The following is a 24,981-nucleotide window of genomic DNA, read 5'->3' as shown; positions in this document are numbered from 1 at the left end:
CCTGGAAATGCAGGGTCTGTGGTGGGCTTACTATCCCAGTGTCTATGTGTAGGCGTTTGTTGAGGCACCCAGGACTCTTTGGGGACACACCAGGGCTTGCTTGTGTCTCTCTAGTCCTGAGGTTGGGCTGGGCAGGAAGCAGGGCAATGCGGACTGAGCAGTGAGCTGGGTTCTTACGTACAGCTTTGCCCTAGTGTCCGCCAGCATGTTCCATCTGTAGAGCCTTGCTGGCTTGCAGGTGCAGTCCACACCCCTCACCTGTGCCCCTCACAGCAGGCCATCTGTCAGTAGAAACATCTCCCTAGGGGCACCTGGCTGGCTCTGTCCGAAGAGCATGTGACTCTTGATCTTGGGGTCCTGAGTTCAAGCCCCATGTTTGGGTATAGAGATTACTTAAAAATAAAAAAATCTTAAACATCCCATCAATGCCAAACTAGATGCTGAGGCAAGATGAGCAGGTTTTAGCTGACTTCAGGTTTTAGAGATTCTCAGATGGACCTCCAAGGCTGCTGCGAGTGAGGAGCACAGGGGCGTGGCCGCCCCAATTAACCAGCTCTGGTCTGCTTTTACTGCCAGGCGAAGATTCTGTGTGGAGTTCAACTGCAAGGAAAAAAAAGAATTTGAAACCTGAACCATCCCTTAAGGCAGTGTTTCTCAAACATAATATGCATGAGTCACCTTGGGATCTTGAATTGCAGATTGAGTTTTAGCAGGTCCAGGGTGAGACCTGAGAGTGCATTTCTAACGCGTCCTAGGTGATGGCCATGCTGCTAGTCCTTGGACCACACCTGGCATAACAGGGCCTTCGAGCATCCTCCAGCCCTGCCAGCCTGAGGAAACTACCTCTGGATGTCCCCACCCCAGCCAGGAAACCCTGTGCAGGAAATACAACTTTATTCTTTCCCTGATTCCACTTAATCCACCTGATGACAGAAAATGAAAGCCCAGTATTTCCAGGAAAAGTTGGCCCCATATGTATTTTTTCAGGGGTGTTTTGTTTTTCATTTTAAAACTGTCAGTTCGTGATTTTTTCCGTCCCCCTCCCCTGTCGGCAGCACCTCTGTTAGACATGTTAGGTACACGAGGGCTCTGCTCTGTTGCTGTTGCTCTGTCCAGTGCTCCCGCCAACATGGAGCCTCTAGTGCTGGCCACCACTGCAGGGTCTGCGATCCCTACACTCACTGTTTTGTGCTGCCTGTCTTCTTATCATGGCCACCAGGCTCCTCAGGGTCAGTTAACTGTCTTAGCTCCTTGCTAAACCCTTCTCAAGGGCGTGGGGAAATTTGGCTGCTCAAGAGACCACTGGCTTGTGAAGCCATGCAGTTTGGGAGGCAGCTGTGGCCAGTGATGGCTGCCCACGAGCATCTTCACAGTGCCCATTCAAACCACTCAGATGTAAAAGGTGTATGGAGGGCAGGGTCTGTTCTAGAGAAGTCAGAGCCTCTGGCTGTCTTGAAACCATGTGCCTGGGTATTTGCTCTGTGGTAGCAAATGGTGCTGGGAAAGGCCCCTTTGTGGAGGCTCCTGAAGACTGGGGACAGGCACTTGGGCTATTTCAGTCCTCACCGAAACGACCCACCCATTTGTCACCCTGCAAGTGTCTGGGGCAAACAGTGCCAGGCCTGGGCTGTGGAGATACCAATCCCAGGTGATAGTCACCAGGGCTGGGTTTAAAAGGTGGAAGGAAGGGGGAGGAGGAGGGAGGACATGCCTGAGGCCCGCTTCCTGGGTGTGGAGGGCTGGATGTCTCCCTCCTCACCAGGCCTCCCCTCCCCGCACCCCCGGCCTCTTCCTGAGCTCCCATTTCTTCCTTGCTTCAGGTCCTCATACTTGCTGGCTCCCCTTTTCTCTTTGAAACTGCCACCACGGGGCGCTTGGCTGGCTCAGGTGGTAGAGCGTAAGACCCTTGTGAATTCAACACCCACGCTGGGTGTGGAGATTACTTTAAAAATAAATAAAAATAAAAAATTTAAAGCTGCCACCAGCCACTCTCTCATTCCACCCTTCCCCCCACCCCATTATGGCAAGCTACTGGAGGATGTACCCCTGGTTTTCTCCTGGCTGCTGCCAAAAATGAACATCTTGCTTTTTTCTATATTAAGGGTTCTCTTCCTCATCAAAACAAGGACACCAGGAAAAAGCAGAACTGGACATAGGAAGTTACAAAGCTCAAGATATATATCACAGTTCTCACGGAGTCTTTGGTTCCTAGTTCCTGGCACCTTGGGTGAGAGAGACAAGGATTCCAGAGAGAGAGGCTCCCCAACTCTTTCCTTCCTCTTAGGTAAGAGTTCTTTCCCAAAAGGCAGGGGACTCTGCTCCTGTGAGCAGCCCTGCAGGGCCTGTGCCTCTGCTCTCCTCCCTGTGGGATTTCTTTGTCTTGGGACCCAAAGCTCAAGAATGAAAGCCTGGCTCCGGGTGCTGAGTGGCCTCTCTGGGTCTGACCTGGACTGGGGATTAGGCTCTAGCAGCCTCCCAAGGCAAAAAGGAAGCAGGGGCACAGAGGGTCAAAGCCACAGGAGACATGGGGAGTTTTCTAAGCTTCCCCATCCCCAGCTGGTGACCCCCAAAGAGCAGCTCTATGGGAGAATAGCCCAGAGCATTCTGAATGTCTTACCTCCTCCTCCACCATCACGCAACCACAGACCCCACCCTGAGTCAGGCCCACCTGTGGCTGTTCCTTCCACCAGAGAAGGAGAAAGGGTTCCCTTCCCAATTCCCAGGTGAGGGGTCCTGGAAGACCCTGGGTGGCTCCGCACCTTGTCCCCTTGAAGTCCTGGTGCCACTTGCCTGGGAATGTCTGAGGAAGATGGGGGGTGGAGGGCTCAAATCCAATGGGTTGTTGGGGCAGAGTGGCTTCAGTGGTCTCAGTTTGCCCTCAGCCCAATGGATTTTGAAAGGGCAGCATAAACTCAGTTGCCCAGAATCTTTCTGAATAGCTAAGTCTTTCAGAGAGCTGACATTTAACCCTTTGAAGCACCAGAATTTATCTTGGTTAGAACTCTAAGAGATTTGAGGAATGTCATTGCTTCAACACACCGAACTAAACATATCTTAACATTTCCTGAGGACCTGGGTCACGTGAGCATCTGGTGCTCAGGCTCACTGCGGTGTGACTACCGCGTGCCCATTGCTGACGCCAGCATCTACACAGTTCTTAAGTCTGAATAGGACCTGTGCCCCCTCACTGTCTTTGTGCCAGTATGAGGTAGCCCTCTCTCTTCTGATGTACTTTTTCCAAATTCTAGGGGGCTTGGAAACCATTTTACTTAATTTGGAACTTCTGAACCAATGAAAAGTACTCTGAAGGAGGAATCATGGGGTCTCCTAGGAATAAAGTAATTGAGCTTCAGCGCACACCCCCTGTTTGGCCTGCCTTCTGGCCCTCTGCTGGCCTCCAGTACCTTTGTTCTGGATAAGCCAAGTGTCTTAGATGAGCATGTTCTGATTTTTAACCAGTTCACTAAAGCTTGTTGTCTGTATTTCTCCCCCCCTCCCTTTTTTTTTTATTTTTAAAAACCAAAAAATGTATCGATTAACTTAAATAACTAGGAACAGCTCTGCCAAGGGGTCTAGGCAATAGTTTGGTGCATGCTCACTCTCAGAAGGCAATCTGAAGGCAACGTAAGCAAATGTAGTCCATCATCCATCCGAGCTTGGGGAGAGCAAGGAAAATGAAGTGGGTGATCTCAAAGGCCAGTGTCATTGAACCTGAGCTCCTGATCTCCTCTACTCCCCTGTGCTTCATCTTTGTGGGAACAGGCTAGTCATCCCTAAGGACTAATTGCTGATGTCCACTGGTTGGGCCGTAAATCCTCTGACCAAATAATATCATTGCTTACATTGGTTAGGATAGCACACACTGCTGTAACTGAGACCCCAAAAATGCAATGGCTCAAATGAGCTATAAATCCATATTTCTCTCACATAAGAGTTGGAATTCATATCTGTTCAACATAATCATTTAAGGTCCCAGGTTCCTTTCATTCTGTTTCTTGCCACTTCCATACATCGTCCTCATCTGCATGGTCAATGCTGGTTTGCAAAAACATAAAAGGGGGAAAGGCTGGGGAGGAGGTTCACCTGCTAGCTTAAGAGTTAGACCCTTAAGTGGCTTATAGCACTTTGGCAGCTCACATTCTCAGAACAAGCTTTAGACCCAAAGACCCACCTAACTGCAAAGGAGGCTGCCGTACAATAATAGAAAAAGAGAATGGATTTGAATGGACAGCTGTTAAGTCCTGGACACAACACTCCAAAGGAAAATGGGCCATATCATTTATTCAAGAATTTTTTTTTTTTAAGATTTTATTTATTTGACAGAGAGACACAGCCAGAGAGAGAACACAAGCAGGGGGAGTGGGAGAGGGAGAAGCAGGCTTCCCGTGGAGCAGGGAGCCCGATGCGGGGCTTGATCCCAGGACCCTGGGATCATGACCTGAGCTGAAGGCAGACGCTTAACGACCCAGGCGCCCCTCAAGATTTATTTATTAAGCACCTTCTATGTGCTGGACCCTGTACATGCATAGAAAATGCGCACACACGTGCAAATGTTCATAATCATACAGGGAAATGTTCAACCTCAACAGTCAAAGAAATGCAAAATAAAACAATGAGATTCCAAGCTTTTCCTATCAGAATGGCTAAGATTTGTTTTTTCTTTTTAATATTTATTTTTTTTAAAGATTTTATTTATTTGTCTGAGAGGGAGAGCATGTGAGAGAGCATAAGCAGGGGTGGACGCAGAGGGAGAGAGGGAGGAGAAGCAGACTCCCCAGTGAGCAGGGAGCCCAACACAGGGCTGGATCCTAGGACCCTGGGATTATGACCTGGGCCAAAGGCAGACACTTAACTGACTGAGCCACCCAGGCACTCCTGAGATTTATATATTTATCTGAGAGAGAGAGAGAGCTCCAGGCACCAGGGTGTGGGGGGTCAGAAAGGGGCAGAGAGAGAATCTCAAACTGACTCCCTGCTGAGTGCAGATTCCCCACTCAGGGCTCGATGCAGGGCTCCATCTCACGACCCTGAGATCACGACCAACACCGAAATCAAGTCAGACGCTTAACCAACTGAGCCATCCAGGCGCCTCTGAGATTTCTTTTAAAGGCTTATTTATTTGTGGCATCTGGGTGGCTCAGATGCTTAAGTGTCTGCCTTCGGCTCAGGTCATGATCCCAGGGTCCTGGGATGGAGCTCCGCGTCGGGCTCCCTGCTCAGCGGTGAGTCTGCTTCTCCCTCTGCCTGCGGCTCCCCCTGCTTATACTCTCCCTCTCTCTCTGTCAAATAAAAAAATTAAAGATCTTTTAAAAAATAAATAAATAAAGGCTTATTTATTTATTTGAGAGAGAGAGAACACAGGGGGAGGGTCAGAAGGAGAGGGAGAGAAGCACATTTCCCCATGAGCACAGAGCCCCATTCAGGGCTCTATCTCCCGATCCTGAGATCATGACCTGAGCTGAAACCAAGAATCGATGCTTAACTGACTAAGCCACGCGGGTGCCCCTGAGATTTGTTTTTAAATGACAGTTGCAGGAGTTGGGGAAGATACAAGGAAATGGGCCTTGTCACAAACTCCTGGTAAAATCAGAGGCTGATTTACTGTGAGATATTACAGTTTAAGCTTCAGGACACCTCACTTTGGAAGGGCCTTCTTTGCATAGATGGCATGGAACACTGCTTCAGCCTGGGGGAACCCCTCGGCCTTGGAAGAGGTGGTCCTGGGGCTGTTCTTCAACCTCCAGTGAAGTGCCCTTGGCCTTCATCCAGTGTTCAGATCCCATTGTTAACCCTCAGGAGAGTTCTGAACAAGACACTGTTTACCTTGACCTGGGCTTCAGAGCCAACAAGCCCTCCAGGAACTGGCATGGTGGCTGGCACCAGAACAGTAAGGCCCTGGCTGGCTGGACCATGGGAAACCATGTTTACTGAGATCAGTGAGCGATGCCTCGCCCAAGCAGGCATCTCTGAGGAAGTTACAGAGGTAGCAATGGGACACTTCCCAAAATGATCAATAAAAGTATATTAAACACATTCAGGGCGCCTGGCTGGCTCAGTCGGAGGAGCCTAGTGCCTCTAGTGGATTTCAGGGTCCTGAGTTCAAGCCCGATGCTGGTGTAGAGATTACTTAATCTAGAAGAAGACATTTTCTTTCTATTTTTTCTATAGAAGGTGCAATTGCAATATCATTATTGCTTGAAAAAGCCATCAAAGACTATGCAGCCCTCCATACCCACTAGAATGACTATAATTAAAAGGACCAATAATAACAAGAATTGATGAAGATGTGGAGAAATCAGAATCATTCATTGCAGAAGGTAACAAACATAAAATGCTGCAGGTGCCTTGGAAAACAGTTCAGCAGTTCCTGGAAAAGTTCAACATAGAGTTACTGGGATGGTTAGTTTTATGTATCAATTTGACTGGGCCACAGGGTACCCAGACATTTGGTTAAACATTGTTCTGGGTGTTTCTGTGAGGGTGTTTTTGGATGAGCTGAGCGTTTAAGTCAATAGACTAAGGAAAGCAGACTGCCCTCATTCGGTAGGTGGGCCTCATTCAATCAATTGCAAGCCTGAATAGAACAGGAAGTCTCACCCTCCCTCCAGTAAGAGAGAATTAGTCCTGATTGAGTGCCTTTGGACTGGAATGTTGGCTTTCTCCTGCCTCAGACTGGAGCTGAAACATTAACTCTTCCTGCCAGCTCTCGGGCCTAACTGTACCATTGGCTCTCCTGGGTCCCCAGCTTGCTGGCTCATCCTGCAGATCTTGGGACTTGTCAGCTTTCATAATCACATGAGCCAATTATGCTAGATCTATCTTATCTATCTGTATGTTAATCAATGAGATAGATAGGTAGATAGATAGATAGATAGATAGATAGATAGATAGATAGATAGACCTATTGGTTCTTTATCTCTAGAGAGCCCTGACTAATAATGTGACCTGGGAATTCCATTCCTCCATATAAACCCAAGAGAAATGAAACACATTCACACAAAACCTGTACACAAAGGTTCACAGCAGCATTATTCATAATAGTCAAAAAGTAGAAACAACTCAGGGCGCCTGGGTGGTTCATTCCCTTAAGCGCCTGCCTTCAGCTCAGGCTGGGATCAAGTCCCACATCAGGCTCTCTGTTCAGCGGGGAGCCTGCTTCTCCCTCTCCCTCTGCCCCTCACCCCCGCCTGTGCTCTCTTTCTGTCAAATAAATAAATAAAATCTTTAAAAAAAAGAAAAGTAGAAACAACTCAAATGTCCATCAACTGATGAATGGATAAATACAATGTGTTGTCCATACAGTGCATTATTACCCAGCAATAAAAAGGACTGAAGTACTGACATGTGCTACAATGTGGATGAAGCTTGAAAATGTTAAGTAAAAGAACCCAAATACCAAAGATCATGTATTATATAATTATGAAATGTCCAGAATGGGCAAATCCATAGAGACAGAGGTAGATTCAGTGGTTGCCTAGGGCTGGGGGCATTGGGTGGTAACAGGTTAGGGATGTGAGGCTTCTTTTTGGGTTAATGAAAGAGTTCCAGAGTTGACTGTGGTGGTAGTTGTATACCTCTGTGAGCCACTAAATTATACATTTTAAAGGGTGAACTATGTGGTACGTGGATTACATTTCAATAAAGCTGTTGGGTGGGGGAGAATGATACAGCCAAAAATGTAGGCGGAAAGTGTTAGTTTGAACAACATGAAATTGTTTGTTAACCATATGTGACTTTTTTACCTAAAAATGTGGCAGTTTCATGTTTCAAGCTATTGATAATTTAAAATGTTATTTTATAATTTTTGAGTTATTTTTCAGCTTTTTAAATTCTAAATGTTTGCTTTTGAACTTAATTTTGTATTCTTTTTAAAAAAAAGATTTATTTGAGAGAAAGAGTGTGCACACATGTGCAAGCGGGGGTGGGGGCAGAGGGAGAGGGAGAGAGAGGATCCTTAAGCAGACTCCCCACTGAGCATGGAGCCCGATTTTGGGTGGGGGGGAGGCTGGATCCCACGACCCTGAGATCATAACCCCAGCGGAAATCAAGGGTTGGGCTCAACCGACTGAGCCACCCCTGTATTCTTTTTTCTTAAAGATTAGGGTTTTCCCAAATTGCTTAAACTTTAGGCCTCACACACCCAGATCCCAGGAAAGGGAATGTAAAGTGATAGAGCCTTAACCTAGGACAGTTTGACCATATGTATCATGAATTTTAGAAATATCCACACCCTCTGACCCAGCCACTCTACTTTTAGGGATCTGTTTTCAGGGGATAATCAAGTTTGCTGTAGGGCAGGTCCTCTCAGTTTTCATGCGCAGTCTCCTGAGTGGGGCTCTTCTTAAAATGCAGACTGCGATTCAGTAGGTGTGGGGAGGTCCCTAGATTTCCGCATTTCCAGTTAGTTCCGAACGATGTGGAGGCTGCTGGTTCACAGACCCCCCGGTCTGAGTAGCCAGACTGCAGAGGACATTCTTTGGCTGTCTAGCCAGCATCTTCCCTTTCTGCATTTGTGCAAAAGCCACAGGGGTAGGCCTAACCCCCCCACACACACACCCTGCCCCAGTGACCTGGCATGGGTGGGCCAGAGCCCTGGCCCGAGGCAATCAGAGCCTAGTCTCCCTCCCTCCTGGCTATCTTGTCATACATTGGCCGGAGGGAAACAGGCCCTAAGCTCTCTTTCCCACACCCTCCATGGGTGCGAACTTGAAAGCTTGTTGCCCCAGGGGCTGAGGGTGAGGTGAGAAAAGAAGCCAAAGCCCTGATTGAGCCTTGCCTGAAACCCTTTTTAACTTTTGGGTTTTGCCAGTAAGTCCGATTTGGCTTAACTAAGCCCACTAGAACTGGATTTTCTGTTGTATGCAATTAACTTAAGAGGTTCATAGCAGCATTATCAAACCTTGCAAAAGATTGGAAACAACCCAGATAGAAACTATAGGATTGGTTATGTAAATTTTTATACATTGATATGATGGAATATTAGGTTAGCCATGTAGCATATTTTCAAGAGGAAAATCCTCACAATTTAGTCTTAGGTGAACAAGTAGGACACAAAGTAGTCAAGTGTGATCAGATGGGTCTTTTCACTTGCCTATGTATATAATGTAGGTTTTTTAAAAAAAATTATTAATAAACTTTTTACTTTGGAGTGGTTTTAGGTTCACAGAAAAGTTGCAGAGGTGGTGCCGAGAGCTCCTGTAACCCCCTCACTCAGTTTCCCCTGATGATAATGTAGGTTTTTATTTATTTTTTAAAGATTTTATTCATCTATTTGACAGAGAGAGAGAGCACAAGCAGGGGGAGCAGCAGAGGGAGAGGGAGAAGCAGGCTCCCTGCTGAGCGAGGAGCCCCATGGGGCCCCGGGATCACAACCTGAGCTGAAGACAGATGCCCAACCACTGAGCCACCCAGGCGCCCCCTAATGTAGGTTTTTAATAGAGTAGTAAGAGGGCAGACTAGAAGGAAGGACAGTTTCCTGGATGGCAGAAATGTGAATCAATTTTAATGCTTTCTACCATTCTATATTTTCCAAACTTCCCACTATGATTATGTGTTATTTGATATATAATTATTAATAAAAGAAGTAAATGTTTCTTAGGGAAATTCAGGGGAAAAGCTCAAAAGCAAGAAGAATTACTTCCCAGAATAAAGCTTTCTTACAAGGCACCTCCCTGTTTCAATTTGGTTCATGTGATAAAGTAACATAGCACCCCCCACCCGCACCCCCACATACATACAGTAATGTTTTCAAGGGGACTCTAGAGAAGCTGTACTTCAGGCAAAGGCATGGCCTGGCATTTCACATACCTTGGGGAGCTAGTTGAAGGCAGATATGCCCTTTTTCATGTCTCAAATTAGATTCCGAGCATTGACAGAGTCCCTACTTCTTGCAAGGCTGATGTTCTGGTTTACCTGGGCGTAGGGCCGGCTTTTCTTCTGGGTGGGAAAGGGAGCCCCCTGCTTGGCCCACCACCCAAATAAGTACCCTTAACTGTTCAGGGTTGCTTCCACCACTGCTTTATGCATGGGCCCCTTTTCTTTTTTTCAAATCTGCATTGTATTTTTTTATTTTTATTTTTATTTTTTTAAGATTTTATTTATTTGACAGAGACACAGAGAGAGAGGGAACACAAGCAGGGGGAGTGGGAGAGGGAGAAGCAGGCTTCCCGCAGAGCAGGGAGCCCAATGTGGGGCTCGATCCCAGGACCCTGGGATCATGACCTGAGCCGAAGGCAGTCGCTTAACGACTGAGCCACCCAGGCGCCCCTGCATTGTATTTTATTATATATTTGATTTATTTACTTATGAATAAGTAATAAATTTATATCATTCAAAATCAAAAACATAACAAAAGGGCATAAGAAGAAAAAGTCTCTCTCCCATTCCATCCCCTGGCCTCCAGTTCCCCTCCTGGGAGGCAAACTGTGTTGACAGTTTCTGGTGATTCCTTCCAGACATATTTCTATGCTTTTTAAAAGACATGATTGTATTCATACTATGTATCTAACTTTGTATGCTTTTTTTCCCTTTCTTAACATTAAATGGTAATGTTAAGAGAGTACTATAGAGAAAGTAACAGTAGTAAATAGTCTTACTAAATATTCATAACGACTGCAAATATGCCGTGGAAGGGGGGGTGAGCCATTCGGTTGTCCTACTGCTGGACAGCTAGAGTTTTCCCCCCCGAAAGCCCTCTGATTGTGTCCAAACGAAACTACCGCCTGGGTTCAGCCAGCAATTGCATTTGGTTTGGACACTGATCGGCCGTTGGCTCCCCTGGGACCCAGGGCTCTGGGGTGAGGAGGAGGCCCAGGGCCCAGCCCAGAGGGACGAGCGGGTGGTCCCTGGCCCTCAGGGGCTGGCTGTGTGGTCCTGGCCAGTAGGGGAGATATATTTAGCTGGGTCAGAGGCTGCTGGCTCTGTCATGACCCAGGAGGACTGTGCTGTTGGTAAACAAGCCAGAATGGAGTGACTTCAGCCAGCCTGTCCTTCCTCCTTCCTCTCCCCGACTTGCTGGCAGGGCAGGGCCTGAGAGAGGTGGAGGAGGGCCTGACCAGGGAGCGGGCTCATACAGAGGGGCTCCTGCGAGGCACCCAGCAGTGACGCGGCCTGTCTCACTGCCCCAAGTTTGTTTCTGTCATTTCCCTGCTTGCTTTTCCTCACCCGCCCTCCCCAACTTGGCACAGCCTGGGCAGCCCGGGAAGCTCTCCCTTCCACCTCTGCCTCCTCCCGCTTGTCCCTTTGTTTCTCCACCTGGTCAGCCTGACTTGACCTCAGTGCTCTGCGAGGCAGCAGAGTTTGTTTATGTAGTCATTCATCCTAGTCAACTCATTTATCTGTTTGTCTAGCAACTCTTTTTTGCGGGCCTGAGATAAGCCAGGCTCTGTGCTGGGCACCAAGGTATAGCCATGAACAGGAAGGTGTCAGCCCCGGCCTTCGTGGAGCTGGCACTCTAGTGCGGTTAGAGAATCCAGTACCTAATTAGGTGTTGGTGAAAAATAATAGTGTTAAATGGTAATAATAAGCAACATTCACCCAGTGCTTTAAAGTGTACAGTTTTTCACTGATAGCTCATCTAGTCCCAAGACTGTGAGAGGTAGCTATGATTATCAGTCTCACTTTAAAGATGAAGAAATTGCAACTCAGAGATATTAAATCACCTGGCCAGGGACTCAGAAGTTACTCACAGGGAAACTGGTTCTTGAACCCAGTCCCTCTGACCCCAAGCCCATGTCTCTCCTGAAAAAGGGGAGCCACTGGAACTGGATGGGAACTGGCAGCTCTTCATTTTCCATTTGCGAAGATGGAGCCAGAGAGAGGAAAGGTGCCTTGCCTAAGACACAGCTTAAAACAGACACTGGAACCTCTGGATCCCAGGTCAGTGCTCACTCTTTGCCTCTGAACAGCTGTTCGATGATCTCCTGACTGGGCCCTGGCGGGTCTGTCTCCTTGCCTCCCCTGCACCCTTCCCCAGCTCACCCCCTCTGCTGCATAGACCCTCTTATGGGGAGACAGCCCAGAGTGTTCTCCCCAACCCCCATCTTCCCCTCACCTGTGCCTGCCTCTCCGAGGTTTTCATTTAACAAATGTAATATGAGCACCTACTGTGTGCAGGCTCTGCTGGGTGCTGGGGGCAGACAAGAAACACAGTGCTATCAAAGCTGCAGGACAGGGGCGCCTGGCTGGCTCAGTCGATAGAGCCTGTAACTCTTGATCTCAGGGTTGTGAGTTCGAGCTCCACGTTGGGTGTAGAGATTACTTAAAAATTTAAAAAATCTTAAAAATAATAAATTAAAAATAAAAAGTCTTTTTAAAGGCTGCAGGAGAAAAGCCCAGGTATCAGAGACACACAATAGGGCCCCAAAGTCAGGCCCTGGCGGTCAGGGAGAGGAGGAGGGTCAGGGAAGGCTTCCCAGAGAAGGTGACATCTCAACTGAGCCCTGAAGCTGCAGTCACAGATTAACCAAGCCAGAGCTGGCAGGGCAGGGACTGCCGGGGTGAGGGCCTGGAGGACGCAGGACAGGGCAAGAAAGCCCCGCGCGTGTCGCAGACGTGTGGCAGGCTTCTGTCAGGTCAGCTCCCGTCTGTTTGGCGTGTGTCATGCCTCACGGCTGCAGGTGGCCTATGAGCAGGAACTGGGTCTCCCTTCCTGTGGAAACCCCCATGGGCAAGGGCCTACTCCTGTGGACAGATGACTCAGACACCCCACGTAAGCAGCTTGTCATCAGCTTTTACCCCCGAGGACTCACCGTCCCTCCCAGCCAGAGCCACAGGCATGTCTGACACTCCCCACGTTCTGCACCCTCCTGACCTGGCACAAACGGGACTAGGCCCAGGAGGGGCTGTGCCAGGCTGGAGGCTTCGACTGCGGCGGGGAGAGCCACACGTGGATACATTACTGTCCCCATTCTCCCCGCCCCTCCCTCCCATCACCAGTCCCCTCGGGCTATGCCTGGGAAGGCCAAGCTCCCCCGCCTGTGGGGACAGGGCGCAGCACCCCATGAGAGAAGCACAAACAGCCCTCTGGCTTAGTGCCCAGAGCACGAAGGAGGAGCAAGGGCAGAGATGTTGCCCCTTACTATGCATGCCAAAGAGTAGCCCTTCTCCTCGTGTGTGTTTAGGGCCTGGCCTCTCCCAGATAGACGAAGGGAGAGAGTAGCCAGCCCGGGGTGGCAGCCACCAGTGTGGGTCAGTACTGGCCCAGTCAGGTACGTGCTGGGGCTGCCCATGCCCGGCTGGTCTGCCCTTGTCCTTGTGAGTCCCTGTCCCACATTCCTGGGCTGTGCACATAAATATTCAGATTGCATATTAGCAAGGGGAGGCAGCTTGGCACTTTCCCTTGGCTGACTGAGATTTTCACGTGGTCTTTCCCTCCAAAGGGACCTGTGACATTGCTTTCAGAAGAGTGTCTCGTTAAACTCCCTTCCCCTTAGGTTCCCCGAGCTTCTATGTGGCCCCAGAGCTGTGCTGTGGACTGGGATGCGCGCAGTTCCTGCCCTGGGGTGTGGGCGGGGGGGCTCACTTCAGTGAGGCAGACCTGCAAGCAGATCACACCAATACGACCTGTTAGGTGCAAAATAGGTGGGCGGCGGTGGGGGGGCGCTGACGGGGGGCACCAGCCATCGGGGTCAGCAGCAGCTTCTGGAGACCTGATGCTGGCACTGAGCTCTGAAGGTTAGCAGAGGCCCAGGCGGAGTGGTCAGGCAAGGAAAGCAGCGGGAGCGAAGGCTTGGGAGCCAGCCGTTGCACGAGGTGGGGGCGGAGATGGGGCCCGCACTAAGGCTGCGGGGACATGAATGCTGAGGGCCAGAAAGCTGAGGTTTGTCAGTGCAGAGGGCTGTGGCCAGAGTTGCATTTGACGTTATGGAAAATGAATATCCAGGGAGAAAACGGGAAGGTGGATCCGTTTGGACACATAACTGTGCAGGGAAGGAGGGCACACATTAGGGCAGTGGCAGTAGGGCGGACAGAGGAAGCCCTTAGATCTCAGAACGTGGGAAGGATGGCAGCTTGGGTCAAAGGGAAGCATTCACTGGGCCCTACCGTACTGGTGGGCCAGTGGTCCAGGCAGGGGCAGGACCCAGAACAAAGCCAAGGAGGGACTGAAGCTCCAGGGGAAGGACCAGAGCGTGAGGGGTGGAAGTGCAGTGCTGGGTCCAGGACTCAGGAAGAGGGTGTGTGGGTGCTGACGCCCTCTCCCTCTAGGAGGGGAAGGACCAGTGACCAGGGAGCAGCTCTGTGGCTGAGCCTTCAGGACATGTCAAGTTCTATCTCACACCCCAGAAAATGCCCAGGCTGAGGGTCTGAACCAGGAAGGGCAGGCCTGGTGGGGACTCTCCAAGGGCAAACCAGGAAAGGGCAGAAGAGAGTGGCCCCCCTGGGCCCTGGGCTAGGGGTGAGGGTCCAGGGATAGGATGAGCAGGGCAGAGGGAAGGCTGATCAGGGCTTTGGTCAACCCCTTCTTCTGACAGCCGTCCAGTAAAGCAGAACGGCTCAATCCCGGTTTCCACAGCCACCGTGCAATTTACTGTCCAAACCTGATGCTTCTGAGAGTGAAAGTCATAATTATTCCAGGACGACGGGAGTGAAGTAGGCCGATCCTGGGCACAGTGGGATGTAGGGTCACCCCAGCCATGTAGCACAAGGCTGGTCCTACAGGGACACTCTCCCTGTGACTGTCACCTCCCCTAATCTAGCCCTGGCCATTGAAGCTGGGTTCACACCCTGGAGCACCCTAGCCCTCCTCAGAGCCAGGCCTGTGGAAAGCAGGGTCTCTCCCATTCCAGGTCCATCTCCCCACACCCTGTGCTTTTCGGATGACTGACATGGGTACCACACCATCTTCAGGGAAATACCAGCCTTCAGAGGAACGTGGTCCTTCCTGGGGCCCAGTGGGGGACAGCCTGGAGAACCCCTAGGAGCCTGCCCACCCTAGAAGGGTGCAGAGTGGGGTTACCCACAACCCCCTGCACTGTCCACGCCCTCCACCTCAGCAAAACCGTGGGATCCCTAGTCTCCCCCCTCCCCTTTGCCCCCCAATTGAAATGGGCCACCAGGAGGTGTCCCCACATTCCCCGGGTTTCTGGTTCTAGTTCACTCGTCCTCCCCAGCCCCTGCCTGAAACACTGCAACAGGCGCCCTCCAGGTCTCACAGCCTTCAAACTGTCTTCCTTGCCACAACACGTAAACCCAAGTCTGAACACAACACTCCAAGTAGACAAAACAAAAAGAACAAAAACAAAGACCCTCCGTGGGAGGCAAAACACATGAAAAAACAAAAACATCACTATAGAACTCCACTTCCCCACAAGATACAGTCTAACACTTCCTCTATGAACTGACTCCAACGTCGCTCTCAGCCTTGTCCCCAGCGCCGAGCTACTTACCAGCTCCTCTGTGTCCGTTCCCCCTTTGTCGGTGCCTCTGCCGGCTGGATTCCTGCGGCGTCTTTAAGGCCCTCCCAGACCTGACCACCTCTGCCCCAACCCCTGAGCTCCCCGGGGTGCCCTTAGCCCAGACCAGGTGTGAGGGCGCTTCTGTGTCTTCCGTCTCCCACAGGGGGAGGGTGGCCTACTGTAGACTCAATAAATAGCGGTTGAACCGGCTGATCCTTCCTACTCACTCCCGCTTCTCCAGAAGGGCGCCCTGAGGAATGGACAGGATGTTCTGAGTTCCCTGCTAACTCTGAAATCCCTTAACGCTGCAGCCTAGGGCTAGCCACTTAGCCATCACTCTGTTTGAATCCCACCAACAAAAAAAAGAAAAAAAAAATTTTTTTTAAATGCTGCTATACCAGAAGTCCTAAGACATGGCCCAGAGACCCCTGGGGGTCTCCAAGACCCTCTCAGGGGGCCTGCGAGGTCAGAACTGTTTTCATAGTAAAACTAAGAGATTATTTGCCTTTTTGTTCTCATTTCTTCACAAGTGTACAGTGGAGTTTTCCAGAACTATATGATAGGTGAATTTGCAACAGAATGAACGCAGAAACAAATGAGAACCCAGCTGCTTTCATCAAGCTAGACTTTAAAAACATAAAACAATGCCATTCTTTTCATGAAATTTGCTTGTTTCGGAAAATAGAATCATTTTTCTTTAAAAATATGTTAATGTATAATGGATTTTTATTTTTAATTTAGAACATTTTAAACTTCTCAATTTTAATCTACAATACACTAAATGTTGCCAGTTGTTATGGTCCGTGTAAATAACAACTGCTGGGGTCTTCAATTTTTAATCTGTAAAGGGGTCCTGAGACTCCTACAGCCTTCTCACACCCTCGGTCACCCCTCTCTTCTCTCTCAGCAGCCAGCTTCTTGAGCGTGATCTCTTCCCCTCCTACAGGCTCCCCAGTTCTGACTTGTGGCTTCCGGCCAATCTTCCCGAAACTGCTCTCACTGCAGCCACAGAGGACCCCCTAGCATTCCATTCCTCTTCCATATTTCCTTGGCCATTCGGCAGCATGACCCTGGTTCTCCTCCTCCCTCCCCAGCTGCCTGTTCTCTCCAATTCTTGCTTCACTCAGGCCACCAGGGCTGGGGTGCCTCAGGGCTGGGCCTGGGCCCTGTTCCCTTTTCTCTCCACTTCCAAGGCTTTCAAATACTGTCTCCACGGGTATGGCCCCCACATCTCTAACTCCAGCCTTGTTTCTCTCCTGAATCGAAGACCCACATCCCCAGCTGCCCTCGAACATTCGTGCGGATGCCTCTGCCCCACACTGGTACCCCAGCTCACACACTCACACAGCGCCCCTCTCTACCCCTGCCCTTCCAACCCTACAACTGTACCAGCAACCCTGGCCCTCTACCCCTCCCTCACTCTCCCCCTCGGCCAGCCACGCCAAACCCGGCCAGCCTTACGCCCTGAGCGCTCTCAGATCCATCCTCACGCGCATTCCCACCGCCACACCTCGGCTCAGGCCGCCTTCGTCCCTCCCCAGCCTGTGTCTGGCCTTCCGGCTCCAACCTGACACAGAAGCCAGGGTTCCTCTCAAGCAGTCTCTTCCCTGCTCAGAATCCACAGGAGGAAAGCCACTCCACGGCGCAGCACAGTTGAGCAGGCCCAGCCAGCGGGAGGTGGTCCTGTCCCCATGTCCAGTCCCGATTCCCACCCCCACGCCACTCCGTCCGCTCTGTCGCCTCTCGTCTGACCTCACTGCCCGCTCTGGCACAAGCTGTCCCCTCCTCAGGCTCAGGGCTCAGCCACCTCCCTCCTTCCCTCAGAAAGCCTTCCCTGCCCGCCCCTCTCCGCGGAGTGCTCCCTCCTCCCGCCACAGCACACCGCATGCTGAACGGTCACTGTTCAAAGAAAGAAAAAAAGGAAAGTCACCGTTCGGAGTTTCTAGGCCGAGTTCCCTAAGGAGGGAGATTACTTCACTGCTGTGTCCCCAGGGCCCAGGTCGGTGCCTGGCATACCGCAGTTTAGTCCATACTTCAATGAATGGCTTCAAGAGCGTGAGCGCACGTGCAGCTGGCAAGCAGCCCTTTCCCCCCCCCAGTAGAGAGTAGGGCTCTGCTCTGAGCCCCCGAACTGGCTGTCCGGCCTTGCCCTGGCCCAGGAGGCGGCTGCCCCAGCCTCCCTGCTCCCCGCTGCCTCCTGCTGCTGCTATGTTGCCCTCACGAGCTCCCAGCACTTGGCGGAACTCCACACTTCCCCCATCAGTGGCCAAGACACGAGGCCACCAACACACCAAGGCACAACGGCTGCCCAGCTGGTCAGAGCTGACCCCGCTGGGGACATCCAGACCAATCCAGGGCACCAGCCACCACAAAAGCAGCAACAACACATACCACACAGCGTCCCAGTGTAAACTGACGCTCAGAGGGCTCAGGGGTTTTCTGGAGGTCACTGGGCCAAGGAGGGAAGAGGCTGGGGTGGAGCCAGGCTCTTCTGCTGTGAAAACGCTGTCACGTGGGCCCTGCACCTATTCTGCGGGTCCAGGAGTAAGACGCTGAGCCCACTGAGGGGCCATTCTGAGATCCCGGGGGCTGGGCTTTGCACCCGGGGATGGGGGTGGGGGTTTGGGGGGGGTGCAGCAGCCAGGGGCAGGCAGAGAGTAAACAAGTAGTGGCCCAGAGGGCACCCTGGCACCTCATTCCATAGTGAGCAAGAGTCCTGGCAGGTCAGGTTCACGGAGAAGGCACAGCCCACACCACAGCCCCAGGAGGCAACAGTAAGCACCTGGATCTCAAAATCAGAAGGTCCTCCAGAAGGCCCCAGGCCTCTGCTGTCAGCATTGCTGAAGTCGTCACCACCCTCCTCTAACCCACATGCTCCTTTAGCAGGAGCCCAGGGGTCTCCTCTCGAGGTCAGCAAGAGGCGGTGGCTAGAGGAAGACCTGGCCTGACCTCCAAGCCCACCAGCCTCCTCGGGGCAGCTGAGAGGACACACAGAGTACCAGGTCCGCGGCAAGTACACTGCGCACGGGGCCGCCAAGTAGGGCCACACGGCAGAATTCTGCACACCTCGGAGCAGTTTTTGCCTGCACTAAGACATGAAAGGTGCCCATGGAAGTGGTGCAACCTGGCCCCTAGCCCTGCCTGCTCAGCTGCCCACGCCCCCGCAAGAGGGACGGAGGCGAAGAGGGAGCCCTTGCCCCTCTCATGCGCCTTCCAGGGCTTCACCAAGTCCCTTGCCCCAACAGCCCATCTGAAGAAAGAACCACATTCCAGCACAACAGATAGTAAGAGATCAGTTTATAGATAACAGTATGGGACAGACTGGGGAGGTACCAGGGCCCATAGTGATGAGCTCCCTGGGAACAGACCAAGAGACAGACAAGCAGACAGACAGACAGAAGAACAGGAAACAGCCAAATGGTTCAGAGGCCCAGGCCCAGCCTCAGCAGCTGAGCCCAGGCTCCAGATCCAGTTCTGTCCTGGGAACCTGGGGGGTGAGCAGGACCCACAGGTGCCTCAGTTCTTGTAAGGCTCCCTTCTCCTCACTCCCCCCATGTCCCTTCCCAGCAGGCTGGGACTTTTCACACGTGGTCTATTTCCAGGGCTGGGGAGTGGTCGGGCTGGGGATGGGGAGGCAGAGGCCTGGGTAGTATGGGGTTAGCAGCAGCACTGGGGGGAATCCATCAGGCATCAGCTGCCTGAGCTGGGGCACTGCTCAGCAGGGCCCCTATGTCCAGGGCAGGCCCCCCACCCTGCCCACCACACCAACATGGTGCAATAAATAGTTTCAAGTAGTAAGTCAGTGTCAGGCAGTCAGTGTCCCACTGGAGGCTGGTGGGACAGGCAGGGGCTTAGAGACAGAAGCTCCCAGCCACCCACCGAGTCCTTTCAGCAGTCTGCTGTGTGCACAGGAGCGGGGACCTGGCCCCATGTCTACGTGGACACTCCCTGCAGGGGCTCAGCCCCTCAGACCAGTGCCAAAGCCTGCTCGGTGGGGCAGAAGCAGGGCAGCATGGTGCCCACAGCGTCCACGATGGCTGCCAGGTGCTCGTCCTGTGCCTGGGGCCCACAGAGCTGCATGAAGTCCGCCAGGCGCAACAAGTACTCTAGGTTGTGGCCAGAGAAGCCGCGGCAAGCCAGGATCTGTGTTGCAATGGCCTCCTCGGGTGCAGGGCCCAGGTAACCAGGATTCTGGGGGGTGGCCACATAAGCCAATGCCTTGAGTGGCTGGTCAGGGGTATCTTGGGGGTAGAAGGTGACTTCCTTGGTATCATAGCCGCCAAGTACTGCTTCCCGCACGTTCAGGTACTTCAGGGCCTCGCTCACCTGCTCACCTCGAACCTGGTATGCCACACCCCACGTGCAGCCCTAGAAGGAAACATGGACACTGGGGTCACCCAAAACAGCTAGGCCCAACCCAGGTCTGTGCTCCATAAGGAAAGTGGGCAGGGGACTACCCTGAGTCATCTAGTAGCAATACATTAAGCTCATTCTCCCTTTCTTAACAAGGTTTGACAGGTGGTCTGGCTCCAAGGCCAAGAGGATTCCTACTCAGAGAGTGGTTTGAGAACCAGGGGCATCAACCATACAATTAAGAGGAATGGGGGTTTCAGGCCACCCTCTAATCTTATTAAATCAAAATCTGCGTTTTAAGAAGATCCTCAGGTGATTCTAGGGAGAAGCACTGAGCTAGACCACCTTCCCTGCTGCCTGAAAGGCATCTAATCTAGCCTACAGCCAAGGACCCAGGAGCTCTGTCTGCAACCCTCCCTGCCAGGCCCTGGGGGGTCTCTCTCTTGACTCAGGCACTTACCTCACGATCTTCAAGGAGGGTCACGACACGGCCAGGCTGAGGAGGGAAGAATTTTGGAAAAGGCAAGTTAGAAATCAGCTGTCACCAGTGTCAGAGGAAACGTTTATTAACCCTGCTAGTCCAGGCCTCAGTGAGTCCCACTCATCCAGGGGGGAAGTGGAGAGTGATGCATGGCTGCAGGAGAAATAGATACATGGCAGTGGCCCAAATTGATAATCAGAAATATTCATCAACATGGTGATCCACAGGATCACAGATTCTAGCCATCACAGGGATCCACCGTGTACAGAAATTTAAGCCACACCCCCCAGGCACAGGTTTATACACTTCCCCCACCAGCACGGAGTGACCCTCTGCCCAGAGAGCCCCCGACATTCCAGGGCACTGGTGCCCACTACCCTGCCCCCACCCCCTTCATTCCCCTGGGCATGGTCAGATGCTCACCATCTTGTCGCTGCCCCGATGGAAGGTGTCTCCCTGCCAGAAGCGGCGGCTGTAGCCGCGCACGAAGCCCACAAGGCTGTCGCTGTAGGCGAAGTCGGGCCTCCACACCAGGGAGCCGTACCCGAAAATCCACAGCGCTTGGGGGTCGCCGTCATCCCGGGGATGCTGCGCGGGTGGCGAGGGGGGTGGCGAGGGGGCTGGTGAGAGGGGCGGCGAGGCGGGCGGGGTGTTCTGGGCTGTGGACTCCTGCTTCATGGTGCCGGGCTCAGGGACGGGCCCGGCGGCCTCCGAGGCTGGTCTCCGGCGCGGGCACGGAAGGACCGACGGACGCGTACACCTGGCCTGGCACCCCTCGGTCGCTCCAGCTGCGCGGCCCCGTCGGAGGCGCCTTTTAAACCCTCCGGCCGGGAGGGCCCCCGCCCACCGCACCAGCTGCCGCGGTGATTGGGGCGGGGCAAATTCCCTTTTGACCAATCACCTTCGTGTTTTGCTTCCCGGTTAACCGCGCCGCCCTCTGAGTGGGTAACTGAGAGGCCAGCCCCAGGCCCAGCGCGCCCGGTGATTGGCTCGGCTTCACCTCCATAGCAAACCTGGCAGGAGTGATGCAACCGCGGGGGAGGTTTCCCCAGCTCCCGCATGCAGCAAGGGCACCTCGGATTGCGTCAGGCGGCGGGCAGTGGACAGTGGGCACGGACGCGGGCACCGATCGTCCCTCCCGCAGCCCCTCCATGGCCTACGCCCTTTAGGAACCACAACCGGCGTGTCCCAGGCGGGTGTCTCCCCAGCAGCCCTGTCGGTGCACCTGTTCGGGTCACTGCCACCCCAGACAGCACCGACTCGTTAACAGGGCCAGTGCAGGGCACATCCCGAAGGAGCTCTCTGGGCGGCGTAAATGCCACTCTCTGGGGCTCCGCCTGGGAGCACATACTCTAGAGAAGCCGTTGGAGGCACCCTCTGCATTCTGCACAGCTGACTCACGCGGTTGGCCAGCGTGAGCAAATGGAGAAACTGAGTCACGGGGCTGGCTAGGGTTTCTGCAGAAGCTGCCAGGCTGAGTCAGGCCGGGCGCCGGGAGCTTGCGGGCCTCACGTGAGGGCTACTCCCAGGGCCAGGTAGGCTTGGGGTGGAGCCTTTCAGCGCGCTTGCAACCGCCGCTGTCACTTTGGCAGTGGTGTCCAAACCTGCAAAGAGAAGCCAAAAAGTCAGGCCACTTCTGCCCTGAGGCGATGGGTTTAGTTCTGACCGGACCTGAAACTAGCAACAATGGTTGCGTTCATCCTCAGGCGCAGAAATTTCGGGAGCCTCCGGGAGCTTCTGGGAGCGGCAGGCAAGGTGGCCAAATTGAGGCTCGGAGACAGCTATGATCAGCTACCGGCTTTCTCTCTTGGCTGCTGGCCTCCTGACCCACGCAAGGTCGGCCAGCCATCTGGGGTTGACCCCCTAAGCAGGAACAAAAGGCTGCCCCCTAGGGATGTCTCTGGCTGGAAAGGGGGAACAGAGGCAGGAGAAGGCCTGCCTCTGGAACTGCAGAACTGGCTGGAGGAAACAGCTAATGAGGTCCGGGGTGAGCCCTCTGGCAGGCCAAATGGGCAATATTGCTTCTCATTAGATTCTAACTAGATATTTAAACTAAAAATTATCTGCACATTTAAAGTCATCATTCCAAAAGTGTGTAAGATATATTCTCCAGTAGGAATGTTGCACCACAGTGTGTATACTATGAAGCTAGTTCTTTTAAAACAAAGTATGTGGGGCGCCTGGATGGCTCAGTCGTTAAGCATCTGCCTTCAGCTCAGGTCATGATCCCAGGGTCCTGGGATCGAGCCCCACATCGGGCTCCCTACTCTCCCTCTCCCACTCCCCCTGCTTGTGTTCCCTCTCTCGCTGTCTCTCTGTCAAATAAATAAATAAAATCTTTTTAAAAAAATAAAATAAAACAAAGTAAGTTAGGGGCGCCTGGGTGTCTCGGTGGGTTGAGCCAGGTCATGATCTCAGGGTTGTGAGATCTAGCCCAGGGCCAGGCTCTGTGCTCAGCAGGAAGTCAGCTTGAGATTCTTCTCTCTGCCCCTCCCCACCACACTCTCTCTCTAAAATAAATAAATAAATCTTTTTTTTTTTTGTAAGATTTTATTTATTTGAGAGAGAGACAGAGAGCATGAGCAGGGGGAAGGGCAGAGGGAGAGGGAGAAGTAGACTCCCCGATGAGCAGAGAGCCTGACACGGGGCTTGATCCCAAGACCCTGAGATCATGACCTGAGCCTAAGGCAGAGGCTTAACAGACTGAGCCACCCAGGTGCCCCAAATAAATAAATCTTTAAAATATATATATATAGGGGCTCCTGAGTGGCTCAGTCGTTAAGTGTCTGTCTTCGGCTCAGGTCATGGGTTCTGGGATCAAGCCCCGCATCGGGCTACCTGCTCAGCGGGAAGCCTGCTTCTCCCTCTCCCACTCCCCCTGCTTGTGTTCCTGCTCTCGCTATCTCTCTCTCTCTCTGTCAAATAAATAAATAAAATCTAAAAAAAAAAGAAATTCTAAAAAAAATATATATATATATGCACACACATATATACATGTTACACATTAATATTTGTAAAAGAAATAATCTGTAAGAATATACCTAAACTGTTAGCAAAGCCTGTCACCAGAGAAGACCTTTCCTTTTCTCTTTGGTTTTTTTTTTTTTAAGATTTATTTATTTATTTATTTGTCAGAGAGAGAGAGAGAGAGAGCAAGAGAGCACAAGTAGGCAGAGGGGCAGGCAGAGGGAGAAGCAGACTCCCCGCTGAGCAAGGAGCCCGATGCAGGAATCCATCCCAGGACCCTGGGATCATGACCTAAGCCTAAGGCAGATGCTTAACCAACTGAGCCACCCAGGCGTCCCCAGAGAAGAACTTTCAATATTAAATGTAAGCGTTTATGGAAAAGTTTGTTTTTGTTGCTGTTTTTACAAGGAGCATGAATTACTTTTCCAATAGGAAAAAAATAGAGGCAAATGGTTGTTTCTGGTCAATTCTTTCCCTCCATTCTCATGTTCACTCTCCCCTCTTCTCTACTCTCTATCCTGTCCCCTTTAGTCCATTTGAGCATCTCCTGTGCTACTAGCATTTTTTTAAGTTTTTTTAAAGATTTTTTATTTATTCATTTGAGACACAGAGATACAGAGAGAGAGAGAGCATGAGCAGGGGGAGAGGCAGAGGGAGAGGGAGAAGCAGGCTCCCCGCCAAGCCAGGAGACCGACGTGGGACTCCATCTCAGGACCCTGGGATCATGACCCGAGCTGAAGGCAGATGCTTAACGACTGAGCACCCCAGTCACCCCTGTGCTACTAGCTTTTTTTTTTAAGAGTTTATTTATTTATTTGACAGTGAGAGAAGGAACACAAGCAGGGGGAGTGGGAGAGGGAGAAGCAGGCTTCCCGCCGAGCAGGGAGCCCGATGCGGGGCTCGATCCCAGGAGCCCGATGCGGGGCTCAATCCCAGGACCCTGGGATCATGACCCCAGCCGAATGCAGCCGCTTAACAACTGAGCCCCCCAGCCGTCCCTGTGCTACTAGCTTCTTAAGGAGAATATACCCCCCTCCATCTACCACCTTTGGGTAGCTGGGTAGGAGGCAGGAAACTGGTACCAACACATTCCTGGAAGTATCTGAATTGGCACAAACAATGCTTTGAAAAAGCAGCTTAGTGATATAAATCAAAAGTCATAAAATATCCCTGGCCTTTGACCCAATATTTCCACTCCAGGAAATTATTCGAAATATGGGAAAAGTCATATGCCTAAAGATTTTTCAATGCATTGTTATTTATTATAGCAAAACAAAGAAGAAAAACTATTTAAATATCCAAAAATAGCTTAATGTGTAAATAAATTTTGTGATCAATCCACATGGTGGAGAAATACACACAAAGAGAATAACTTAAATATGCAGCAATAGATGATTAGTTATATAAATTTGATATGGATATAAAATTAAAGCTGTGGAGTCATTAGAAACAATTATGTATGCTTATATTTGCTGATACAAAAACCTATCTCTGATGTAGAATTCAGTGAAAAAGCAAGTTATAAAATAACCTAACTATTTTAAACTTAAAAAGTCTACATGTGTTTATTTGCATAGAAAAAAATCCACAAGAACACAAAAAGCTTCAGTGATTACCTCTGAGTAGTAGGACTACATGAGATTTGCACTTTCTTTTTTTTAAGATTTTATTTGTCAGAGAGAGAGAGAGAGCATAAGCAGGGGGGGAGAGGCAGGCAGAGGGAGAAGCAGACTCCCCGCTGAGCAAGGAGCCCTACATGAGGGGCTGTTGGGTGGCTCAGCTGGT

The 24,981-nt window shown here is 51.5% G+C and overlaps 1 protein-coding gene across 1 annotated transcript; it reads right to left on the bottom strand.

Moving 5' to 3' along the window:
- Nucleotides 1–18,693: 18,693 nt before the first annotated feature.
- Nucleotides 18,694–21,016, bottom strand: CHAC1 (ChaC glutathione specific gamma-glutamylcyclotransferase 1). The gene is made up of 3 exons (XM_032417565.1): nucleotides 20,653–21,016; nucleotides 20,209–20,244; nucleotides 18,694–19,763 (listed from the first exon to the last, which is right to left on the bottom strand). Exons 1-3 carry the CDS (start codon nucleotides 20,905–20,907, stop codon nucleotides 19,362–19,364), a joined length of 693 nt encoding a protein of 230 aa, XP_032273456.1. The 5' UTR covers nucleotides 20,908–21,016; the 3' UTR covers nucleotides 18,694–19,361.
- Between the last annotated feature and the right edge of the window lie 3,965 nt (nucleotides 21,017–24,981).

Source organism: Phoca vitulina, unplaced genomic scaffold, assembly GCF_004348235.1.
Source record: "Phoca vitulina isolate PV1807 unplaced genomic scaffold, GSC_HSeal_1.0 scaffold20, whole genome shotgun sequence".
In the NCBI taxonomy this organism is placed as follows: Eukaryota; Metazoa; Chordata; class Mammalia; order Carnivora; family Phocidae; genus Phoca; species Phoca vitulina.
This window is presented reverse-complemented; position numbering and strand designations above follow the sequence as displayed.

What these genes read in the sequence shown, in the direction of transcription:
- CHAC1 (XM_032417565.1), bottom strand. Translation starts at nt 20,907, where the DNA reads ATGAAGCAGGAGTCCACAGCCCAGAACACCCCGCCCGCCTCGCCGCCC. An exon ending in ATCGGGGCAGCGACAAGATG is followed by an intron (nt 20,245 to 20,652) that starts GTGAGCATCTGA and finishes TTCCCTCCTCAG; the next exon opens with CCTGGCCGTGTCGTGACCCT. An exon ending in CCCTCCTTGAAGATCGTGAG is followed by an intron (nt 19,764 to 20,208) that starts GTAAGTGCCTGA and finishes GTTTCCTTCTAG; the next exon opens with GGCTGCACGTGGGGTGTGGC.